Consider the following 18515-nt stretch of genomic DNA (forward strand, 5'->3'; position numbering starts at 1 on the left):
TATTTGTACATAGTCTATGCAAGGCTATCAATCAATTAATACCGAGATATTCTGTGTATTAGAATTGGTTGAGTTAGGGTTGTAGGAGGCAAATCTTATATGTATAGGATATTTTATGCAATAATATTAATCACCTCTGCAGTTTCAGCTACTAAACTGAAGTGAAATCCAGTATTGCAATGACTGTTGTTGCACAAGGTGGCATTGTGTGGAGCACAATTATGAGTTTTTAGTTTTAATTTCCCTGTTATAAATAGCATTGTGCTCACCCTGTAGTAAATTACTGTACTGCAGACTTGGATCCCTTAAGTACAATAAAAGGAAATCACTTAATATGCTGTCATATATCACATATGGCTCTGTATATCATTAATGTTTACTATCTTGTCGTTCCCTACATCCATGCTACATTTTCCCAATAAATTATCAGTGACCCTATGTGAAGGAGAGAAGTGACATAGCATGAATAAAAACACAGGCTATGCTTGTTCAAAAGATTTAATTTGTACATCTTTTTATTGCAGCACATGCAATCAGTCAAGTCTCCACCACAAATGATTGAGCAGAACAGTCACAATAATAATAATCATAATAACAACAATAATAATTATTATTATCATTATTATTATTATTACTTAGGTCAAAAGAAGTGTCATTAGTGTGTCTAATCATTCTTACTATTGTAATTCTTTTAAAACCAGCTGGCAGCACTCGCCCACCTTCACTGGGTCTGATACTGAGGAGTACTTGGCTATCTGGGAGTTGACGCCCAGCGAGCGAGCCAGGTCCTGGGCTGTGTGGTCTGAGGCCACAGTCGTGCCCAGGGCCACCAGTAGCCTGAACACAGCCTCCTTGTCCTGCACCGACTCCAGGGCTGTGCTGGCCACAGACAGGCACTGGGCCTTCGCCTCTAGATCGGGTTGGCCGTGCAGGCAGCTGGCATAATTGAGCACCAGAGTGGCCAAGGCGATGTGGATGTTCTTGTTGCAGACAGAGGCCAGGTCGGTAGCACGTGACAGCACCGTCTCACGTTGGGCCATGAGCAGGGCTCGGCCATGCTGGCCACTAAAACAGTTACACAGTGTCCGTAACGCCAGCATTTGGTTGGCGGGACGCCCCTCGGGCCTCATCAGGCTCAGCAGGTGGTTGCACAGCTGGACTCCTTCCTCCTCTCCACACAGACTCTCATTGACCTGCGGGTGGCGCACTGCCAGCCTCATGATGTCCAGGACAGGGAACACAATATCTACAGAGCAGAAGAAAACAGGAGCTTAATAACTGAATGGTTTATGCACTGGAGAATCTCTGTATTCATGTGCTTATTTATTGATATTTGAAGGAGACATTAGCCATTTTTATTGTGAATGCTTTCTTGTTTTTCAAAGAATATCTGACACACAATTTTTTGGCAGTTAGTTTGAACAAAGAAATAAAATGAAAGAATATTAATTAATATTAAGTAAGTATCAAAACTGCATAAAATGTGGTCTGGTCTGAATCAGTACAAGCTGAGTGCTGTTTGTGTACCTTCAGGCCAGTGGGAGGCCTTCCAGAGCAGGTTGATCTGCTGGATGGTCAGGGGCTGCTCGGAGGAGCTGGGGCCACACACACACATCAGCAGCTTCTCCAGGCTCTCCAGAACCTCCTCAGAAAGCTTGTGCTTCTGAGGTGCTCCATTATTCAGCTCTTTCAGCTTGGCTAGTGAAGAGAGGACAAACCACAGAAACAATCACTGAGTGAGCCAAATTAACTGAAATACGTTCCAAAATACTTTGGCAAAATTTTTATTTTACACTAAGATAATCTATTCAGTGTTTTCTCAAAAAAATATGAATTAATTAATTTTTTTTTTAAAATACCAGATACTAATGTGTCAAAATATGGTGCAATGTTTCACGAAAGGGTTTGAAATGTAATTACATTTGTTCCTGTTGATGAGTTGAGCAGTCATAAATGATGACATGATCAGGATGGCTTTGTCTATAGTGCAGTATCACATTCTCTAACCCAAGAAACGCAACAAATTCTCACCAATGATCTGCGTAGTATTGGCTTGCTCAAAAGTCACCCCATCTGTCTTAGGGAAGTAGATGTTGGTTGATGTCTGCCTGAGTGCTGCTGAGGAGTAAGCACCTCCCCCTGTGGAATAAGGGAGAATATAAAGGAACACAACACTCAAAGTGAAAATGATAAAATTACACAGCAAAATGCCCTGACAATGAGGGTGTGCTATTCTTCAAAAAAAAAACAAAAAAAAAACAAGATCCTGTATATATTCAGTCCATATATACAGTATACTTTATATAAAGTCTAGTCTACGCTGCAATTATTTGCTGTCTGTATTTGCACGGGAATGACACGATTGCATCCCAGAAGTGTGTTGGTTTTCGTTTGACTAGTTAAAAGTGAATCCATTGTTCCTGAAGTGACTGCTGCTCACCTGTGAAGGGATCTGCCACACCTGCAGGAGCACCTGTAGTCACATCTGACCCAGGGATGTAGCGACCAGAGCCTGAGGGAGGGGGACATACGAAGAACAAAAAACACAATGTCAGATGTTTACAATGCAGAAATGTCATCATCTTAGCTCAGTCAAATCTTTAAGCAAGTGTACCTGTGAAAGGATCTGCTCCAAAGCCTGTCCTACTATCAGACGACCCAGGGATATACCGACCTGTCCCTGTCAAAGACAAGGTGAAAAAGAGCATTTTAGGTAAAGACACATTGAAGCAAAGTCTAATCATGTGCAGTGTTAACAATGCACATGTGGCTTCTCACTGTGTAAAAATTGAAAACTGTACACCTGGAACATGCAAACATTTCCTACACTGTAAATCTAACAACAATGGGTGTCAATTAATGCCAAAAATAAACCATTTGTGAATACAAGATTTCAAATTATTTCTTCCTCGTGTGGAGCAGCTCCTGTCAGGTTTTTGTCCTTACCGGTGAATGGGTCAACAGCACTGGGCTGAGCCGGCCCCACCACATGTCCTTTGGTGTTCTCTATGATGAAATTGGCAACCTGGTCGAGGAACATGGGACTGAGGTCATTCTTCTGCAGGAAGTTGTGCGCCGTCAGCCAAGGATCGTCTGACACATTGTAAGGCAGCTTCATGGACGGCCCTCCTTCATTCACGTCAATGGTGAAGACATAGTCGTACTCCTGAGGGGAGAAGGCTCAATTTAACATCAACACGAATCTATAGGACGGCTCATATTATGAGTGTACCGGTACTGCCACGTCAATTAACGTAAAACAATCTTGCTGACAGTCTTACCTTTCCCTCATACATCACGCTCTTGGATGTCTGCTGGTTTGAGCCTCCGACCACATCCCCAATTTTCACCCAGCGACTATCACTGACGCTCCACTGGTAGGCCTCCACGTTCTGTCCCTCTTTAATCAGGCGTGTCTGCCCATCACGATTGCCTGGAGAATGCATAAGCAAACATAATCAACTTCATGCAAAAAAACATGACACTCCCAAAAAGCTTTTCTTTCTTATCAGCCTGAATTCAGGATAAAATGAGATATACCTGATCCTAAAAACTAAACACCACTGAATCTGTTGATTACCAGGCTCATCGAGGTGCTCCTTTCCTGGAAGGTCCTCTATCTTGATGTCTCCCAGGTCGCCTGTCTTGGGGTCGATGGTGGCTTTGGAGAGTTCATCTTCAAAGGCCTGCAGGTCCTCTGGACTGGCCATGCGGTCCTCGGCCTCCGTGAACACACGAATAATACCATCACTTTGGACAGAAGGGCAGCATCAGGTTAGGGACAAACCTATGTAAATCTCTGTTCATCTTGCCATGATTTGATGTAAATGTCAGAAACAGCAAGCAGTAGTATGATGATGCTTTTCAATATCCTTGGTCATACCAAGGAACATTTGATCATCAGAGAACAAGAACAGAAAAATTCTTTAGGATTGAACAAAATGAACATGCAAAATGTGGTTCTGTTACCTTGCTCCTACAGCTATATCACCATTGGGCAGAATACAGCAGCACCACACAGACTGGGCAGGTAGGCGGATGGTCTGAGTACAGTCCCCCTTCCTCCATATCCTCAAAGTTCTGTCCTCTCCAGTGCTTACAAAATCTGTGATGGAAAAAGCAGCAGTCTGTCAGCCAGCTCACATCTCAGGAAACAGGAAAACTGACAAACTGGGCGTGCAGCAAACAAACCAAACATCACCGGTTACACATACATCCATGTGAATTCATAAGTCTCCTTGTGAAATTATCAAAGACTCCTAAATCTTCATCAGGTCTTCAGAGATAATTCCCAAAGCATCCTGGCATGTTTGTCTTTCTGACTATTTAATTGTATCATTGAAGATTGTGGAGCTAACAAATTACACTAAATTATCAGCCACTGGGTCACCGCAAACACACCTTGGCCATTAGGGAAGACAGATATACTGTAGATGTAGTTGGTATGGCTATAGTAGACCTGCACACACTCCCCTGTCACCATCCATCTTCTGATACTGGCATCATTGCTGCAAGAGAAAAACTCATGCTCGCTGATCACTGCTAGTCCTCTTACGCAGTCTTCGTGACCTAAAGAAGATGAAACAAGAAAAGTGGTATTGTATGGTTTTACGATATTAAGTGTTTTTAACAAAAATAGCTATCCAATTGCCACAGCTAATAGTTATCTCAAGATGATCTTAGCTCTAACAGAAGTCCACAGAGTCCAGAAGCACTTTGCTATTTGAAATGAGCTGCCATTACTCTTTAAGGTATTGCATTTTTAATAGTGGACTACCCACAAGAACCAGACCGATGCAAATGAAAACATCAACATCTATTCACATTTTTGTATCGACGTAATTTTAATCTAGCACCTAAGACAAATGTAATACATGCCACGTTGACACAAGACTTGCGCTGGGATGGCTCCTTTAATTCCCACCTGTAAACGTCCTCTCACAGCGGCCGGCCTTCCAAAGCTTTATGGTCTTATCTGCTGATCCAGAGAGCATCAGGCCTTGCTCAGGTAGGATGATCACTGCCCACACTGCTGCAGAGTGGCCCTGCAGTGAGGTTAAAAAGTACAGGTTTTTCCCAAGCCCACAGCACATTCATGGCTTTACAAGCTGCATTTAACTAGCCAAAAACAATCTGAAGACATGTTATAAAAGTGCAACCACAGTCCTACTTGGATATTACATTTAAGAATAAATTCACTTTGTTAATATTAAACTATCAAAAGACATTTCGTTGCTATTTTCAAAACTGTATGGATAACTTAACTAAATAATTATACTTTGTTAAATACCATTTTAATGTTATTCTTTTGGGTTAAAAAAAACAAACAAACAAAAAAAAAAAACATAGTGATGTTTGATAGTGCACGGGGGTGTATATAGAGCAGTGATGTGTCTGACGCCTGGCTGACTGACCTGGCTTTGCTTCCATATGAAAACCTGCAAAGACCAGTTGTGAAGAACAGCAGAGCAAGATCTACAGTTACAGAAGCATCAGCAAACCTGCAGTGTCATCATGCACTTCTCATTGAGCCAGACTTTGGCTGTGGTGTCCCAGGAGCCACTCAGCAGCGTCCCAAACTTCCCGGACGACAGAGCGCAAACTGTGGATGAGACAGTTCAGAGGGTTAGCGGGTTGGCATCCCACAAGCTGTCGATATAATGTGAGGTATTTATCATTCACAGCAGCGGGAAGTGGTACTGTGTGGAAAGTATTCAGAGAAAGTTACACCTGTGCCACCTACCTGTGTTTTTGTGACCCTTGAGAGTGTAGAGGGGCTGGGGCTGGTCCAGTGTGAACACACAAATATTATGATCATTCCCACCCGTAGCAATAAGCCCTCGAGGATATGTTTCACTAGGTGCGATGATGCATACACAGGATACAAAATTTGAATGGCCAGACATACAGTGCATCTCTGTGAAGCTTCTGTCTGGGCTGTGTGGAGGACAGGAATGACAGGGACAGGCGTCATGATGTGGACATTCAGACACTACTCGGTTTGTCCGTTAGCAGGTGGGAAACAAACTGGCATGAAAACAACAATCGATAAATCCAGCTGGACTTTGGCTAGTAACATAAGCTACGTCTGCATAGGGAGTCGCAGCTGAATGAATGACAAAGCTAAATTGAGTTACAACATGGCTAATTCGCTCACTAGCCACGAAAGGGAACAAGTGCTGCGGACGGGGAATTAAATAATTTAGTTTGGCCTGTAGCTTCTCCAAGATAAGGCGCTTCTTAAAACACTGAGACAAACCTGGCACATCACTAATGCTGTGGCTAACGTTAGCTAATGTTAGCTACCTTGAGTTGGGCACCCAGACCCTTCCGGTTCGGTCTCTGGACACAGACACAAAAGCTCCGTCTGGAAAAACAGCGGCTGCGAGTCCTCTAACATCCATTTCGTGACCCGGAATGGAGCACCTGAGTTTAAACGAGTTTTCTGATGCCATTTTGCGCCTGGGTAAAAAATATGAAACTAACTACAGCAGTGCTACGTCAATTAGCGATGCTGTCAACAAAATTAAACCGGTGGCTAATGCTAGCGGAAGTTGCGTTACGTCACGCTACGTCGGGGGATCGGCCGTCGTAAAGAAAAAACAGCGTCAACGTCTTTCGCTTTTCATTTTAATTTTTTGTGTAATTTTTTATGTCAAGTAATGAACTACTAAAATAATAACATTGTTTACAGATAGATAAATAAAACATAAAGTAGCGCAAAAGAGAGAAATACATTAAAGACAAAACAAACCTAACAAAAAGGATGAAAAATGAGGGGGGAAAAATCACTTAAAGACACTGAAAATATTGCCTACATTCATTGTTTTGATAGCTTTTTTGTTTTGTGAGGAAGAAAATGTTGACGTGCTCTATTTCCTTCATGAACACTAAGACTTTATTTATGTAAAATTGCACTTATGAATGTGGAATTCGATAACAAGTCAAATTAAAATAATGAGAAAAACGCATTATTATTTTTTGTTACTATAAACATAGCAACCAAATATAATGTTTCTATGGAAGAGAGTAAAATCTGAGAAAACATTGTTAACTGTAAAATTATTAACATCTTTCCTCAGGCTGCATATAAATTTACAAGACCAAAATAAGTGGGAGCAATCGTTCGCCATCCATTGGATTCCTGCATTGGTGGCGCTGACGTTTTATTTGGGTGGTAGGAAATTATATATTAAATCAAAAACATAAAACTACAGCTATTGCAGCAGCCACACGTGACAGGCGCGTCCTGCTGTATTGCCTGGGCTCCACCAGCAGGAGGCAGCACAGAGCAGGTGGGGACAGGTTGGTGCCCGCAGACTCCACCTGCTCCCACATGCGTCAAGTGATGCACACATAGCCGCGACCAGACGGGAAGCTCATCTGTTTTACCATCAAAATAAATGCGTCCATTTGACCACATTACAAAAAAAACATGGGAACGTACAAAACATTATCGACAGTTCATTAAACTATATAAACTATCCCAGTGTCAGTTTTACTGCATAAAATAAGAACTGATTTATATCGGCTACCTTTTTCATTTCTGCGGGTAAGAGTGATTTTATTATTAAACAGTAAGTCAAACTATCACAACCGCTCCTATTAATCAGAATCACAATCAGACTTTATTGATCTCCTATGGGAAACTGGGTAAGCTTTACCTTACCTTTTCATATCGAGCTGATGGTAGACCTATTATAGGGGTACAGATAATAAAATGAACATAGAATAACAATTACAAGAACTATAAATAACAGAATCATTTTGTTATAATTATTTTAAGATATTCAAGATTCAAGATTTATTCGTCACATGCATGAATGTACAGGTACAGCAGCAGTGAAATGTAATTGCAACAACTCCAGCACTGTGCAAGTAAAAAAAATAAAAAATAAAAAAATAATAATAATAATAATAATAATAATAATAATAATAATAATAATAATAAAAAATAAAATAAAATAAAAATAAAGATAAAATAGAAAGAATATATGACATTCCTATATACAATGAACAACCTGTATACAATATACAACAATATACAAAAAGTACAAATAAGTAGAGGGTAAGTACAAATGAGTAGAAGAACTAATAAGTAGAGGGTAAGTACAAATGAGTAGAAGAACTACAAATGAGTAGAAGAACTCATTTGATAGGCTGGGTTATAGTTCCCCTGATAGGCTGATAGGCTGGGCTATAGTTCGCCTGTTCCCCTGTCACAGGTATTCTCAAATATTCGATATTTTCACACTGGTGCCGACACATTATGCACTGAAATCACGGGAAGGCATTTTCTCCTATGCACGTTTTATTTTGAAAATAAACCAACCGGATACGGTGCTTTAAACTGCCGCTAGCTTGACGGTGGTCCTGTCCAGCCCACAGAGGCTCGGATGAGGAAGTCCTGTCACACCGGCGTTGTGTTTTAATAAGCCAGCGACAAAAGTATGTATCTTTTCCTTTTGCGTTAGAAATTAACGGGGCCGTAGAAGAACACACGGCGTTACGTTAGTGGTATTTTTCCAACGAGTTTACGTGACTAATGTACATTACAGCGTGGAGACGTTCACGGTTAGCTAACGTGCAGGCAGGCTAGAGCCAAGCCCATGACGGCTGTCAGGAGTGGGATTGATGGAGTAACCCACTTTCTCACTGTAGGTGCGGGAACTAGCGAGCTGACATGAACCCTGTGCCTTCTGGGGGTTTGCTGTTCTGGCTGGGAGAGCTAATGGTAAATCAGTGTAGCTCCTCCGGGGAGGGTGGAGGCAAAACTGGCAAGTAGCGATAGGTTCGGTCATGTATGAACACACACGCACACGCACGCACGCACACACACACGCACACACACACACACACACACACACACACACACACACCTGCTATAACTGTACCGCTGGTGCACAAGGCTCCCAGGCCCTGCACAAGCCGCCCAAAGTTTGTGGCTTTCACATGAACAAAAACAAGGCCTTTATTGCTTTTTTAAAAAAAAAATTGTCCAACCTCAGTTAAAAACCTTGGACAGTTTTCCTTTATTGCCAGTTTTGTGTATTCTATTAAATTCCATGTGAGGACCTCATTTATTTTCATACATTTTTGCTGGGTTATGTCAGCCTCAGCTGTTCTGGAAAGTGCAGGTTTCAGTGTGTGTGTGTGTGTGTGTGTGTGTGTGTGTGTGTGTGTGTTCAGTATGCACTATACTAATTAGAGTCTAGTGTAACTGAGCCCCCATTAAAATATGATCTTAGGTCTATGAGGTATTTTGATATGTATTTTTATATGGCTTCAAACCAAACCTCCATTTACAGTAAAACAAAACAGCTAATACGCACACTACTACCAAATATACAAGCCATCTTGCTGACTTTTAAAACTCCTCACAGTGGAGTAGTGAAGTACTTTCTGCAACATTTGGCTGTGTGCGCCATGTGTTTAGATTTATAACCGATTTATAACAGTTCATAAGAGATCAAAGTGCAGATTCAAAGCTTTTATTGCATTTTGCATTTTATGCCCGTTGGTTTCACCGTGTCAAAATTATGGCTCTTACACCCTTATCTCAGGGCATCACATTGTCTTGTGTTGTATTGTAAGAGACAAACTAGTTCTGCAGGTGTTTCAGATCAGCCAGTTGAGTTACGTTGCATCATTATAGCAAGTATAGCAGGAGACTCTGGATTTGCCTTAGTGTCAGTTGTTGGTGTTTGTTAACATGAGGATCAATGTGCCAGTGAGCTTTTATGAGCCAGAAAAATAAAGGAGGAAAACAGTTAGAAAATCTCATGAATTTTTATGTAATTCATCTTTACTGGCTGTCAAAACTGTCCATTTCTTGAGAGGTGTGTTTGGTGGGGTTCAAGCAACTACCAGTGTGTTTTCATCGCTGCGATACAAGCCATCAGCTGGAGACGCGCGTCTAAGTGTTTATGTGTGTTACAGGCCTACCAGCCGCAGGAGCCATGAAGCTTCGACTGCATTTTGTGGTTGACCCCATGGGCTGGCTGTGCATCAGCATGGTGTTTGGGATCTGGCTGTACAACTCCTTCTTCATTCCCAAGCTTGTGCTGCTTCCCCACTACAATGAAGGACACATCCCCTGGGCCATAGTTGTTTGTGAGTACCCTAGTTTCCACCGTTTTGCACCCTTTGTTGAGGTTGGACAGGTGTAAAATGAGACCCCAGAAGTGAGTCACAGGAATTTCTGGCAAGCAGCAACTTTGAGATTGGAGAGTATTGCTCTGACATAGTGGGTCTCAATTTCTTAGCTGAGGGAAAATATGGGTCACCATGTAAAACTGGTAGAGAGCCACTGGTTTAAAAGATGCAACATAAGTCCTTTGGATTTGTTAAAACTGCACATATTTCCATATGCCCCTGAAATAATGTGATAGGCTCACCTGGTTCACTTGGGGATCATGTCTGTCTTCCCTCAGGTTATTATGTAGCATCAACCCTCTGTGTAGCAGCCCTGTTCAGAGCTTCCACGGCAGACCCCGGCCGTCTTCCTGTGGACCCCAACATACCTCACTCCGGTAACACAGCAGAAGACACCGCCACACTTTATCAGTTCTTTATCAGTTTATAGCTAAAACTCAGGGCTGGGCAGTGAAACAATAACAATAAACATCGCAGTTTATTTTTTCCTCATTATAAATAGAAAAAAAATGGTAATAAAATGTTATTAACTTTGAACATGTTTATATTCCATGAATGACAGCCAATCATGTGTCAAGCCCAGCACTGCACAAACCTACATTATCAGTCATGAGAGTATTCTACCTTTTTCCCCATTTTACTGTGTCAGATTGTATATATTTGTTATGTTTATATTGAAATAAACATAGAAATAGTGTCTTATTGTTTTGGAGATAATGTTCTTGCAGTGTTTGGCATTTGGCTAATGGACTGTCAAACAAAATCATTAGATGCCGAGGAGCTGATTTACTGCATTGTGCAAAGATAAGTTTGAATTTGTTATTACAGTCTCCTTCACTTTGTCGGCTGTAACTAAATAACCTGCTAACTGTCACAGAGCGAGAACACTGGGAGTTGTGCAGCAAGTGCAACCTAATGAGACCCAAAAGGTCCCACCACTGCAGTCGCTGTGGCCATTGTGTGCGCAGAATGGACCACCACTGTCCTTGGTAAGCATACACACACTGTGACACATGTCAGACCTCTGTCACACTGGAAAAAAAAACACAGAGAACAATCGCAAACTTCATAAGCCAAAATTAAACAGTTAGCCAAACCTCTGACATTACACAGCAGATGTGATGCTTGTATTTAATAGCTATGATATGTAAAGCTTGTCCTTTGACCTGACTTTTATAGAGTTCCAGGGTGTAAATCTTGCTTTAAGAGCTGAGAAGACAGTTGTGGACGAAACACTGAATCCCAGCAGTATTTTTGCATAGAAATGGTCAAATTGTAAGAGATTGAATATTGCCACCATGTAATGTCTATCTCCAATTTACAGAAATGATCTGTACAGTATCAGTATCAGCCTTGAGAAACACGCATCAGGTGAATCCAAATTTCCCACACTGTGTTTATTCCCGTTCAGGATCAATAACTGTGTGGGAGAAGACAACCACTGGCTCTTCCTGCAGCTCTGCTTCTACACTCAGGTCCTCAGTTTGTTCACCTTGGCACTGGACTTCTGCCAGTACTATTACTTCCAGCCACTGACAGGATTAGACCAGGTAAAGGCAGCGCAGTAGAAATTAGATAACATCAACTACAGCCCAGAATTGAAAGGGAAAAAAAATAGACGAGAGTAAAACTCTGTTTTAAAACTCTGAAACTCCACTGATGATCTATACAGGATGTGAAATATTCATCTTTCTATTTCTAGAACCACTTAGCAACATCTGACTTTGGTTACAGTGAAGGAATGAAATGATAGAGTTAGTATTAAAAAACACCATCTCATCTCTTATGACACAATTCATCAATCAAACATTTTATTCATTTATTTATTTAGTTTGTTAATATAAATAGATTGCAGTACTATTTTCAGGCTAAAAACGAAATTATAGCCTCAGATAACAGGAATTATTTTTCTGTAACACTGAACAATAAAATTAAGATACTGTTTTGTATTTATATAGGTACATATGTTTGTATGTGTATGCATTCTGGAATAAAACTCTTAAATCATAGTTATTTAAGTCAAGGTTTTTCAGGGTTCTATAGTTAGACCTTTCTCAGTAAAAAAAAAAAAAAAAAAAAAAGTAAAATGAATGATAGGCTTTGCCATGTAACCTCTGTTTGCCTTTACCAGGAGGCGTTCACGTCGCGCCACGAGCTGGCTCTGCTGCGCGGTTCGGCGCTCATGGGTGTGGTCATGTTTGGTGGCATGAGCAGCCTGTTCTACACTCAGATGACCGGCATCCTCTCTGTGAGTGCTGACGACAAGACTTCTTATGTTTCAGTTGAGATGTTGCTTCCTGATGAAAGACCACCAGAATGCAACAAGACTTTTCCCATCTCACCATGTCACTGTTTTTGCCATCTTTTTAATAATTAATGTATACAATATGCACAAGGCTATTTATTTAAATCACACCCTGTCAGTCCTGTTGAAATCAGATGTGCTGTCTTTTCGAGAGTGAGGAGGAAGCAGCACATTGAGCTTCAGACAGTACAGCACAGCGCCTAAAATAAAATGATCAATACCCATAATGCAATAATGAGTGCAAAGGAGAGACAAAGTCTAGAGTAAGAGTATGTGAGTGAGAGTTTGAATGTGTGTTTGTTTATACATGCAGGCAGTTTACGGTACATGCTTGTAGGACTTTGGTTTAACACCCAGCGAGGTCATGCTCGGGTTAATTTGAACCCAAGCGAGCTTATATCCTGAATAAGAGAAACACAGTTAAGATGCCTGGCTTGCTTATGATTAAACAGGATATTTTGCATTTATTCAGTCAGGCTCACACAGCATTGTGGGTGTATTTTTTTTTTTTTTTTTTATGTGAGCCAAAAGCATGGCGTGTGCAGTACTTGCTATTTACAGTAGGTTAGAATTGGGATTCATTTTCTCCTCTCTATTAGAGGTGACCTTCTACTCAGTAAAAGAGGGTGGCTGGCAGCTGCATCTTTTTGTCTTTTCAAGCAGACATGAATATTCTGTTTATTGGTTTATTCATAGCAACAAAGAGGCTCAGTCACAGGGTGTGGAGGACCACTTTGGAAGTGAGTGTTAGTCGAAGGCTTTTAAGTGTATCCCCGGAAATTTATTGTCACAAAGTCTCTTGAGCAGTTGAGTTTTAGAATTCCTCCTCAGTTCAGTTCAATTCACAGGGAGCATGCAAACAGCTTAGAATTACACTATGCAAAATTTGGCAGGGTCGACTGAAATGAGGAGAGATTCAACTGGAATAAAACGTGTTCTAAGAAGCCCCTGCTTCAGTTGACCCTTTGCAATTTTGCGTAGTGCACCTTTAACCCGAATAAAAACATAGTTTCCAGCTCGGTGGACATTATCTCTTTGTCTTGTTTTCCCCTGGCAGGACACTACCACTATTGAGAAAATGTCTCAGTTCTCAAGTGAAACGTGAGTCTTTTTAACTTCACCTGTTCTACACTACCTAAGATTATTTGCAGTTTTAATCACGATGCCCTTTAAGCATCTATTTATGCTTTGAAACACACAAACACTTGCCCGTCTTGTTTTTTGTTCTGTTTTGTTTTCCCTGCCAGATATGTAAAAAAGAGATCCTGGCAGTGGGCACTGGCCGAAGTGTTTGGCACTCGCTGGAAAGTCCTGTGGTTCATCCCTCTACGGAGCAGGCAGCCGCTCCAAGCCAGCCACCACTTCCGCACCCACGTGTAGACCAGGCGCTCTGCTCTTCCTCCTGCCTGTGCAGATGGTAGGGGCTGCCACGTTCAACCAGAAAGAAACACCGTACACACACTTAAAGCATCCATCTGCTCGCCTTCACCGTCCTCTTTTATGCCATGGGAGCTGGGCAGCAGTCTTGGTTTGCCAACAGATACACAAAAAGCTTGTTTTGCCTTTCTCCGTAGCGCCCAGGCTGGCAGTAAACAGGGTCAAGAAACACCTTCAAGAGAGACGGGGAAGTGTTGCTTTTGCAACATCGAGAATACATATTGTTACTAACTGTGACTGCTACTTTTGGCATTTGGGAGCCACTTTTAATGGGATACGGCAACAGAAGGATGGAAATTTTCACCTGAAAGCCACTGGCAGAAGGGACCCCTCTCAGGTTACTTTAATAAAGAGCCTTTACCACTGATCTTTAATCAACACAACGGACAGGACTATGGTAACTCCAGTGTGTCCACAAGAAAGGCTGCTTTTGTTAATAGTTTGTGTCTTGGTTCCTTTTATTATTTATGTGTTACTAGTCATGCATGAGCAGCGGTTTTACTTCGTGGTTCTGGTTTGTCATCTCCCAGGGAAATAGATCCAAAATTTTTCTCCTGACTGTCAGCTCTTTTACAATGAGAAAGTGAAAATATTCTTTAAAAGATTATATTGAAGATTTCTTGTGGATAAAAGAATTTGGCATCAATTGCATTCTGTTATTTTATGATTGTTTTAATTAGGGTATATTTACACAATGAAGGGATGTTTTTATGAAGGGTGAGCTAGCGTCAAAATAAGAGACGTTGACTACTGATGTGATACTTTTGTTTAATAATAAAATGCTGAAAATTTAGTCATACTTTGGCAGAAATCACAGATTAGACACAAGCTACACAATCTACCTTAGGCTGTATATATAATAGTAGTGATATTGGGCTCTAAATAAACCTGAATTTGAGCTTGAACTTTCAGGTATAATGGAGTTGCCCTGAAAACATGTCACAGCCTGTTAATATGACCTGCTAAAGTGTGTGTTGAGGTGTGTTGCATTCCATGTTAAAGGGGGTTCACGTGTCACATCTAGTGGTAAAGGTTATCTTAAATCAGTCTGTTTAGGTTAAGTCCTCCATATCAGCCATAGCACTTAAAATGCAGTGGCGCAGATGATTTTTGCACCATTGCCTTACATGCTATACTATTGACAAATAAGAGTCTTAGATATGTTTGAAAAGGATGACTGTATAAATGCTGAGTTGTGTTGTTAAAACATAAAAGTACCAAACAATGAGCGTAAGACTTTTGGTGTAATTCTGTGATCCCTTAAGGAGATTTTACTTCATTGTTCATCCTTCAGGATACTTAAGGAGAAGATGATTCAGTGCATAATATTACTAGTATAGTGCAGCCATTATTTTCCATGTTACTTGGCAATCTGTTAGCTAAATCTGTAGGTGAACAAAGCTTGCCATACAGTGAAAATATTACAGTATCCAAGTAGTTTAAAGTGCCTGTCCAGACAATTGTTTTTGTGCTGTTTTCTGTTCTCAGTAAGTACGTCATGACGTCGGTCTTCATACAAGCCAAAGACCCGGCTGTATCGTTGCATTGCAGTTCGTAAACGTTCAGTAAACGCATGTTCCATCTTCCTGCTGAAACAATACAGATCATATCAAAACTCTGGAGGTAGCAGCTTAATATATGCACTGATTTATACATTAGGGCGTTCTCTTTTAATAACACAGCGGTCCTTTTGAAAGACTCCTCACTTGAAGTTTTTTATGTTCTGTTGTTAGACGTGTTCTCTGTTTTAATCATTATGTTAAATCGTCAGCACTGAGTGTACAGTTTGCTCTTTTGCCTGCTTTTTTTTTATATAAATCAAAATCAGATTCTTGGATACTGATATTTATGTGAATTTTTATGTGTAAGAGCTGCTATTCCTTTGTAACTCTTTTATATTTTTTTATTATTTGTTGGGTTACGCAGATGTGATCGATTGGTACATAAAGGAAGAAGATTATTGATGAATTTCAGTTTCTTTCCTTTGTCATTCTTTAAGAGCAATAAGTACCATGTGTTATGAAAGTCGTCTGTGTTGTAACAGTGAAAATCTGATGTGTACTATGGAATCTGAACTATGTGTGGCTAGGCCTCATTCATTTGACTTGCTAACTGCTCGCACTGCTTATTGGGATACTGTTGCAGCCCTGTGTTTGTTTATACTTGAGTCACCTCAGCCAAGGTTAATCCTACTGCTAACATGTGCATTTTGATTTGAACGAAGAGCTGCAGGCGGCTGGAGGGCTGAAAAGTAGAATCACATCAGAGAGAGACTGAGCTCACTGCCTGTCACAGCCGCCGTCTGGCCTCCGTCTTTGGATCTGTACGATTTTTCTCCACGTACCACGGTACTCAGGCCTCGTGGTACATTTCGGGCTGCGTCGTCCAGCTTTATTTTCTTCTCGGTGAATGTGGATGACTTTGGCGAGCATGAAAACTTGAAACATCAAACACTGGGACTACATCGTTTTTTGGGGGAAGTTTATTTAATGAAGTTAATATACACTCACATGAAAAGATGTTACCCATTCTTTATCTACAGGATACATATGATAAATTGTCTATTGATCACATTAGGAAATTGTACTGTGATGGTAGAGGTTATCATATAGGTATTCATATTCTAATAAATGCGTTTTAGGTGGTTCTTTCTCTTTTTCAACTTCTTTTTCAAGTCATGACTACAATGAGTCCAAGCAGCATGAGACCTTAATGAGCTGGGATGCTTATTGACAAGTTTATGACTTCTGAAATTTGAGGTGGTACGTTTCAGTGGAAAAGCAAAGGCGATAGGAACTCTGAGTTTCAAATCACAGCGTCAGCCCTCATGTCACATGAATGTCACTGCAGGCTCATCGTTTGACAGATCTGAACATTTGAAACGTGATAATTATCTAAAGAATGTCTGGTGTCAGTTTGTGGTCACATTTGAATGAAGACTGAAACTGATTTTGCATATTTTGAAAAATGTAGAGTTTTGGATTGATAATAAGTTGAAGTATAGCAAACATTTGTCACATTTCAGTGGATGTGCTGAAAAAAAATCCAGCTTTTTTTAAGTTGAGGTTTGGAATATGAAATGTCTACAGATTTAGATTTGTTGTAATAAGCCATGCACCCTTAAATCGATCACTACCAAATATCATGCACTGACTGAGTTATGACACTTGATCATGAAAACACAGAATTTCGCATGAATCCATTCAACTGATTACGAGATAATTTTTTTCATATTTGTGGCACCCCCTAGAGGTGAAGCACAATTCACTTTAATACATAAGCTCAGTGAAACCTCCTAAACATATTTCTCAAATTTCAGGTTGATACGTCAACACATTCATGAGTCATTGCAAATTTTTGAAAATTAGCTATTTTAATATAAAGAAATGATTTGCCAATCAATATGGACTGACAAATTTAAATTCCTCCAACAACTTAAGATTAGTGAAGTCTGTTGATGATCCTGAATAAATTTTGGAGTGATTGGGCCAGCGGTTTCTGACCAGATGCTGAAAACAGGATTTTTAGAAAATTGTGAAAAGGTCACAAAATTTGTCATTTTTTGAGCGGACCATTTGAGAAAAGATGCAGATGACTGTAGAGATTAACATGATGAAAGGATTTCGACTCAAGGCCAAGCCAAGTGAGCTAATTGTGACAACGTAAATTTGATTATTACAGCGCCACCTGGGGATCCAAAAGTGTCATATTATGTGCCTGAGTAGAGGGTGGAATATGCAACCCACCTGCCAATTTTAGTTTTTGTTGTTGCGGATTTTGCTACCAAACACTTTTAGCAGAGAAAAATTGTAATAATAAATCAATAAAAACTGGTTTTACATGTATTACATAAATGTATATATATTTTCAGAAATAGATTATTGCCATGTAAAGCAAAACCTTGAGTACAAACCTGACGAAGTGGACCTTTCATCTTGCTCAGTCACTCTACCTATCAACTGTCCAACTAAACAAAGAGGCTATTATGCATCTCCTTTAGTCTTGGAAGGGAGATATGCCCTATTTGGTGGAAAGGACATTTCTTTTAAAGGGTGAGGTAGTGAAATACTGTACACAGAAAGAGCAATACCCACATAGTGGCAGACACGGCACATGGAAAAAAACTGCTGCAAACTACTTCTTGTTCTTGTGCTGAATAAGGTCACTGAGGTTAGGGTGTCAAAATAAAAGCCTCATTAAGAAGAATGCAGTAGGTCCACATTAGACCTGTCTCATAAACATAAGAATCTGTATGCCGATGTTTGAACAGGATGCATGTGTGCACCTGTTGTGACACCACTGAGCCTCATTTTGCAACGTCTGAATTGAATATTTATGATTTTTTCAGTGTAGCTTTGTATCAAAATAAAAGCCCAAGCAGCACATCAGTTGTCCCATACCAAACATTGACTGTTCAAAAAAGTTAAGTCTCAGTGCGCAAGATCTGTGAACATAATCTACTATATGTTGACTAAAGTGGTTGCATCTACACACACACACACACACACACACACATACGCACACACACACATTGTTTTATCTTGTCCACATTAACGTCAGGACATCAAGTTGAAAATTGTATTTTTTACGTCACTTTATGGTTTTTCTCACATGCCTC

General features: G+C 40.4%; 2 protein-coding genes across 3 annotated transcripts; one reads left to right on the top strand and one right to left on the bottom strand.

Moving 5' to 3' along the window:
• Positions 1-482: 482 nt before the first annotated feature.
• On the bottom strand, positions 483-6574 carry plaa (phospholipase A2-activating protein). The gene is made up of 14 exons (XM_030076055.1): positions 6307-6574; positions 5744-5937; positions 5502-5602; positions 4925-5045; positions 4402-4569; positions 3970-4105; positions 3581-3750; positions 3282-3433; positions 2947-3166; positions 2615-2680; positions 2441-2512; positions 2032-2139; positions 1528-1698; positions 483-1246 (listed from the first exon to the last, which is right to left on the bottom strand). Exons 1-14 carry the CDS (start codon positions 6453-6455, stop codon positions 678-680), a joined length of 2397 nt encoding a protein of 798 aa, XP_029931915.1. The 5' UTR covers positions 6456-6574; the 3' UTR covers positions 483-677.
• A 1784-nt stretch (positions 6575-8358) lies between these two features.
• Positions 8359-16541, top strand: zdhhc21 (zDHHC palmitoyltransferase 21). Of its 2 annotated transcripts, none has more exons than XM_030076057.1 (8): positions 8359-8448; positions 9949-10113; positions 10434-10532; positions 11033-11144; positions 11567-11705; positions 12287-12403; positions 13518-13561; positions 13708-16541. In XM_030076057.1, the coding sequence occupies exons 2-8, from the start codon at positions 9960-9962 to the stop codon at positions 13838-13840; spliced, it is 798 nt and encodes a 265-aa protein (XP_029931917.1). In that variant the 5' UTR covers positions 8359-8448; positions 9949-9959; the 3' UTR covers positions 13841-16541. The 2 variants fall into 2 exon arrangements, with proteins under 2 accessions (XP_029931917.1, XP_029931916.1); XM_030076056.1 differs by having other exon boundaries at positions 8383-8448; positions 9940-10113.
• The last annotated feature ends 1974 nt before the right edge of the window (positions 16542-18515 follow it).

The sequence above is a fragment of the Myripristis murdjan genome, chromosome 18 (assembly GCF_902150065.1).
Source record: "Myripristis murdjan chromosome 18, fMyrMur1.1, whole genome shotgun sequence".
NCBI lineage: Eukaryota > Metazoa > Chordata > Actinopteri > Holocentriformes > Holocentridae > Myripristis > Myripristis murdjan.

Excerpts from the sequence above, each read along its gene's own strand:
- plaa (XM_030076055.1), bottom strand. The coding sequence starts at position 6,455 with ATGGCATCAGAAAACTCGTTTAAACTCAGGTGCTCCATTCCGGGTCAC. Across the intron at positions 5,603-5,743 it reads CAAGGGTCACAAAAACACAG|TTTGCGCTCTGTCGTCCGGG; the intron begins GTAGGTGGCACA and ends TCTCATCCACAG. Across the intron at positions 2,513-2,614 it reads TGGAGCAGATCCTTTCACAG|GCTCTGGTCGCTACATCCCT; the intron begins GTACACTTGCTT and ends CCCCTCCCTCAG.
- zdhhc21 (XM_030076057.1), top strand. The coding sequence starts at position 9,960 with ATGAAGCTTCGACTGCATTTTGTGGTTGACCCCATGGGCTGGCTGTGC. Across the intron at positions 10,114-10,433 it reads CCCCTGGGCCATAGTTGTTT|GTTATTATGTAGCATCAACC; the intron begins GTGAGTACCCTA and ends GTCTTCCCTCAG. Across the intron at positions 13,562-13,707 it reads TCTCAGTTCTCAAGTGAAAC|ATATGTAAAAAAGAGATCCT; the intron begins GTGAGTCTTTTT and ends TTTCCCTGCCAG.